This window comes from Egretta garzetta, unplaced genomic scaffold (genome assembly GCF_000687185.1).
Source record: "Egretta garzetta isolate BGI_Z169 unplaced genomic scaffold, ASM68718v1 scaffold345, whole genome shotgun sequence".
Taxonomy (NCBI): domain Eukaryota; kingdom Metazoa; phylum Chordata; class Aves; order Pelecaniformes; family Ardeidae; genus Egretta; species Egretta garzetta.
Genome location: NW_009259692.1, coordinates 70,236 through 75,787, shown reverse-complemented (window position 1 = coordinate 75,787; position 5,552 = coordinate 70,236). Strand labels below are relative to the sequence as shown.

General features: G+C 56.6%; 1 protein-coding gene across 11 annotated transcripts in view; it reads right to left on the bottom strand.

The window, feature by feature from the left end:
- The window catches only part of MARCHF2 (membrane associated ring-CH-type finger 2), a 60,501-nt gene that overhangs the window by 23,476 nt on the left and 31,473 nt on the right, over positions 1–5,552 (bottom strand). For 9 of the 11 annotated variants that reach the window (XM_035894300.1, XM_035894293.1, XM_035894294.1 and 6 more), the window contains one exon: positions 532–3,445. In XM_035894300.1, coding sequence (XP_035750193.1) covers positions 3,287–3,445 — 159 coding nt within the window. In that variant the 3' untranslated portion in view covers positions 532–3,286. Of the gene's footprint in view, positions 1–531; positions 3,446–5,552 lie in introns of those variants that run through there. The other 2 variants (XR_004842006.1, XR_004842007.1) reach the window with 2 other exon arrangements.

Here is a 5,552-nt window from a genome sequence, read left to right as displayed (position 1 = left end):
TGGAGCCACGGCCAGGCCATTCACCGGGGCAGCGGGAGCCTCTGTGGGGCTGCAAGGTGGCAAGCCTGGGGATTGCTCCTGCAGCCCCAAACCCACCCTCTGCAGAGGCCCAAAGGACGCCCTGGGCCCAACCATCGCCTTGCTTGGCTCACGCCAGGGAGGCTTCTGTGTGCAGACAAGAGAAACCTGCCCGTAAATGACAAAAAGCCCTGGGTTTTGTCCACCTTTGGCTCAAACATGAAACCTGCTGCCCCCAGCACCCCGCCTGGGGATTGCTCCTGCAGCCCCAAACCCACCCTCTGCAGAGGCCCAAAGGACGCCCTGGGCCCAACCATCGCCTTGCTTGGCTCACGCCAGGGAGGCTTCTGTGTGCAGACAAGAGAAACCTGCCCGTAAATGACAAAAAGCCCTGGGTTTTGTCCACCTTTGGCTCAAACATGAAACCTGCTGCCCCCAGCGCCCTGGGAAGCCGGCACACCAGGCTGCGCTCTTCAGGCACCCCCACCTCCCCCAGTAACAACGCAGCAGCCCAACGTTTGTCTCACTTTTATTTACATAATTGCACAGCCCATTTCCCCGTGACACTGGAACGTGGAGGGTCAGAGACACTGATTTCCCACATCCACGAGCTGAATGTCTCCTCTGGGAAGGAGGAGGAGACTCAAAGAGTCGCTGTTGGGTTTTGCAGGGGCACATGCAACAACTCCAATTACCGGCAACTACAATAAAGACAACGAAGCTGAGAGCGAAGCCACGGCCGCGCAGCAGCACTGGGCTGGGCCCCAGCTGCCCCCAGCCAGGGACTTCTGGCTTTCACAGTTGCATATTTGGATCAAGAGTGGGTTTCCGAACTGAAACACTGGTTCCATTAAGTCCTTACTAGGGGAACGTGGTGTGGGAGCGCACATCCTTCGTTACCTGCCAGAACGAGACGTGTGGCAAGAGCAAACTCCTGGGAGGCAGCCAGGGCTGGGAAGGGTAAACTAAACCCCCAAATTTTTCTTTGCTGGGAACATCCTGGTGAACACGGGGTTTGCTGGGGAGGGGCTGAAGGAAGGGGAACCCAGGACAAGGCACGGAGCAGCGGTGCAGCACTCACTGCCAAGGGAAGGGGCGCGCGGAGGGGGGCAGCGCCTGCGTGGCAGCTCCCCTGCACAGGCTGGTTTGAAGCAGGACGCTACCGCGGTGCGGGGAGCAGAACCGCAGCGGGGCTGAAGAGGCCTCTCTGCGCCATGGGCATCCGGGAGCTGAGCCATCCCTGCACAACAGGGAGAAGGGAAGGTGCCGTGGCAGAAGGGAAGAGACGGGCAGAGAGGGTGGCAGAGAGGGGAGCAGAGATGCACAACCTGGCCGCGACAGAAGCCGTTCACCCTGTGATCAAAGGAGACCCTCGTGCTCAGAACAGAGACCAGCTCGGACCAAACCTCAGGGGCTGCTGCAAGATGTGCTGGGGTGTCACTGAGCTGCAGGAGAACCCTGGGGCGGGAGGAGAGCAGGCACAGACCAGGCCCCAGGGCTGGAGCAACCCTACTGGGAGAGACAGGGCACTGGCCCCTACTGCTCATCCCACCAGCGACTTACAGCCTAGGGTCAGGGACACGGAAGGAAAAGCCGCCTGCTTTGCAGCTAGAGAGAAGGAGGAATGGCACGTGGTGCTTTGAATTCAAGAACTTACAGGTCTCGATCTAGCAGGGCATCGGACTGATCCACTCAACTTCAGGAAAGGAGCAGAGGGACGCAAGTGTGTGACTGTACCACCACCCGCTGCAAGGACACGGGCGCCTTGGAGCCTGCCTCCTCCCTGCTATCCACCCTCACCACCGCGGGAGGGAGAGCCAAGGCTGCCTCCCAGCTGCTGCACCCACCTCTGGTGGGCAGTGCCGGTGCCGGCGTCTTACGGCCCGCTCCTCTCATGGGGCTCCGGAGAGCACAGCACCAAGCACAGGCATCGTCTGGCAGGGTGGGGAGGCAGCAGAGAGGCGAGGACTAAAGCCAAACTCGGGGAGACCCTCGGCAGATTGGGCACTCCACGACGGAGGGGTTCGCTAGCTGGATGTGCTGGGAACGAAGGAGGAGGAGGAACACTGGCCCTGCAGGAGAAGGGACCCAGAGCCTGTTCTCCGGGAACCAGCGATCTTGGGGTGTTTCTCGAGAGGGGACAAAACAGGCAGGCAGCGTTTTCGGGGATGAGCCAAATCACAGCAGCTCCCCTGGCTGCTGCCGAGGAATGTGCAAACACAGCGCACAGAGACAGCGTCCTGCCGAGCGGCTGCAGTGCAGGGCCTGTCCCCTAAGGTATGGGTGTAACTGGGACTATGAGAGGTCCAGCCTCAGGGTGGTGAAAGGACATCAGCAAACAGAGACTCCAACTCTCACCTTTAGGGGTCAGGAAAGCTCCTTTCTGAATCTTTTAAAAGCAAAAGGCAATGGTGGGTTTAGCTAGGACGAGCCATCACCTCCCACCCTCAGCTCTCCATCTACCTTTGCCAGACACACCAGCAGCCGAGTGCATCCGAGTCCTGGGGATGAGCCAGGATCTGCAAGGAAAGCGTTTTGTGAGATCATGTCTGCACAGGAAAAGGTTTTTCTCATTTTGAAACTTATTTTGAAATTCTCAAAATTACCATACTTTACAATACAAAATGTCTCCATTCAGGATTACGTCATTTTACTCCTTCTGGATTACAATAATTATTAAAAACACACAACTTTCTAGAAAGGACAGAAACACCACGAGAGAGACCAAAGAGTAACGAGAAAGGCTGCTGCAGTATTATCAAAACCAATTTAGTGCAAAGGAGAAGGGGACTTCCACGAACGGCGGGTGAGAAGTGTTCTTTGTACGCTCGTTTGGAGAAAAGGCATCGATTTAACCTCTGAATGAGATCAGGCTGCCAGCTTCTATACTGAAGCTTAGAACATCAACACAAAAGGACTGAAACACAATATGCATGGCCATTAAAAAATAATATTATATATAGATATATATATATATATGGAGATATTTTCCACGTATGGTATTTAGTTATAGGAAAGTGTCCCGTGTTCTGTCGCCTGGCTCTTTTGGGCCATTTCACGTGACAGGCGTTGATTATCAACGTTGTTTGCCATAGTATAAGCACGTGCTGACCGCAGAGTCCCTCCGGGGGGGATGATTGCTTTCTAGTGCCTCCGCAGTTGCCACGTTTCCTGAGCACGCAGGGACACCCGCCCCTCTTTGCTCCTGCCAGCCCCCAAGGGCTGCCCTCGCCCCAGCAGCCACGCGGCGCGGCGGCCGAGGGACGGCTCAGACGGTGGTTTCATCCGCGGTCTTCTTCATGAGCTTGGCAGAGAGGAGGGAGTGGGGCACGGGGTGGGGGCTCCGCGAGGCTGGGATCATCAGGCGGACTTTCTGGTTGGTCCTTCGCCACTCCGAGTACAGCTGGCAGTGGTAGCGGAACGAAACCTGGTGGGCGATAACGCATCGGTCTGGTTACCAAACCCCTGCCACAAGTGCCGGAGCTGCCGAGGGCCGGCGAGACACAGTCACCCATCCGCCCTCTGCATATTCTTTGTCAATCCACCAGCACCCCCTAGCCAAGGGAGACAGCACTGACACTGTTTGGGGCACTGCACGTCCTAAGCCTTTGACGAGGAATCAATTAATTCCTGGTAGCACCAGGCTGAGCGTGGCACAGCCAAAGGGGCCTCCTGGGCAGCTCCGGGACAGAGGGACATGGTTTGCCCAGCTGGGTTTGGGTACCAGGCTGGTGAGATGTGGCGGGGAGGAAGCACAACTCGCCCCTTCACCCTCGCCACGGGCCGAGGCAAGCACCTTGTCTGGGCAAAACGAGGGGGTCTCAACAGGACCAGCCTCAAGTGGCAGAACCCAACCAGCCCCCTCCCACCCCACAGATCCCGGGGGATCTTCTCTGCCCTTTGCAGAAGCCTTCTCTCCTTGGTCTGCAGCAAAAGGACATCAATTGGACTCTTTCTTTCTTTTTTTTCTCTGACAATGCTGTGGCCTGGGAGACTTGTCCACTCGGAGGGAGATGGGAGAGGATGCCAAGGCTGGAGGGGACCTGGCCCAGCCTGGCCCAGCAGCAGGAGCTGGCCCTGCAGTTTCAGAGCAGCCCTGCAAGGGGGAGCTTCGAGCTGTGCCTCCCCAGGGGGCTGGACTCCTCGCTGCGTCCCTTTGCAATCATAAACCACTACGGATTTTCTCGCAGCTCCTGCGGATTCCTTAGCTTTGACATTAAACTTTTCTAGAATTTCTTGGGGAAGGAAAAAAACCAGCATGTACTTCCTTCCTATTTATTTTCCCAGAAATTGTGAGTAAGCAAATGAAATACTGAATCCAGTCAGCCACTCATCAAAACCAAGCCTTCATCCTTCGTAAAAGTACAGGAAACATTTAGCTGGCACGTAGGAAGTACCGGGAAGTACATCTGACCAGGAAAAGTTGGTACTCCTATTATTTTTGGATAGGTCTCAGGCATCTGCTATGACAAACGGAGCTGTGCCACAGCATTGGAGTGATTTCTCATTGATCTGTGCACTCCCTGTTTTCCTGTTGTAGAGGGACAACGGTGGGAATAAGGCTGTTGGCTGATAAACCAGAAGCTATTGCATCTCACGGTGTCTGGGGACAGCGTGTGAACGGGGAGCTGATGGTGCAAGCCCCAAGGAAAGCTCCTGCTCCACAGAGAGGGGCTGCAGCACTGGCCACGGCCTCTCCGGCGGTCCTCACGCTGATCACAGCCATCGCCACCCCCCCACTGAACCCCACAGCCCGTGGTGGCCAGGGGGACCTGCGGCTGAATACGGTAAATGTGAATAAAGGGGCTTCACTTAATGTCCTTCTGTTCAAGAGAGGTGAAGCACAGCAGAATTAGAGCCATTTTAGTCAGGATTTGTTATTTCCACAAAACCACCCCATTTTTCCATTTCCTCCAGATTTCCAGCTCCTCCAGACCAGCCTGGCACAGAGAAGACGGAAACACTTCCTGTATGCTTTCCAATTTTAGCTTGGCTTCCTACAGCAATGAAGCTTGTGCAGCAGCGGAGGCTTTCCTCGCCGGCTCCCCGCGCGCTGCAGTCGCCGAAGATCTGGCAGCAGCACCCACCAGGCACCCCCGCTGCAGGCAGCCCCCACCGCGAAGGCTGCAGCACCAACTCGCCCTCCCCTGGCGCCTGAGCCCGCGCGGGAGAGTTGCAAGGAATGTCCTAACCCCCAGGAAAACCATTAACCCTGAGAGATCGGAGCGTGAGATGGCAGGGAAAATGGGCTGCGGCATTTCTACTGCCCGCAGAGCTGCCAGCTTTTTGGGGTCCCGCTATTTTTCCCCCAGCATCTGCGCCTCTTCCCTTCCCAAAATTGTGCTCCCCAGCAAGCAGATGGAAAAGGCTGACAGGGCATGAGCACACACAGGGCTTGGAAGAGGAGAGCCAAAACCAAGGTCCCAACCCAGAAACCCACCTAGCAACAGAACACGAAAGAACCAAATGGGAAACAGCGGGAAGCCCCTGGCCTGGGAGCCCCGAGGGCTCGGGGGGCGGCAGGGCAGGGAGCG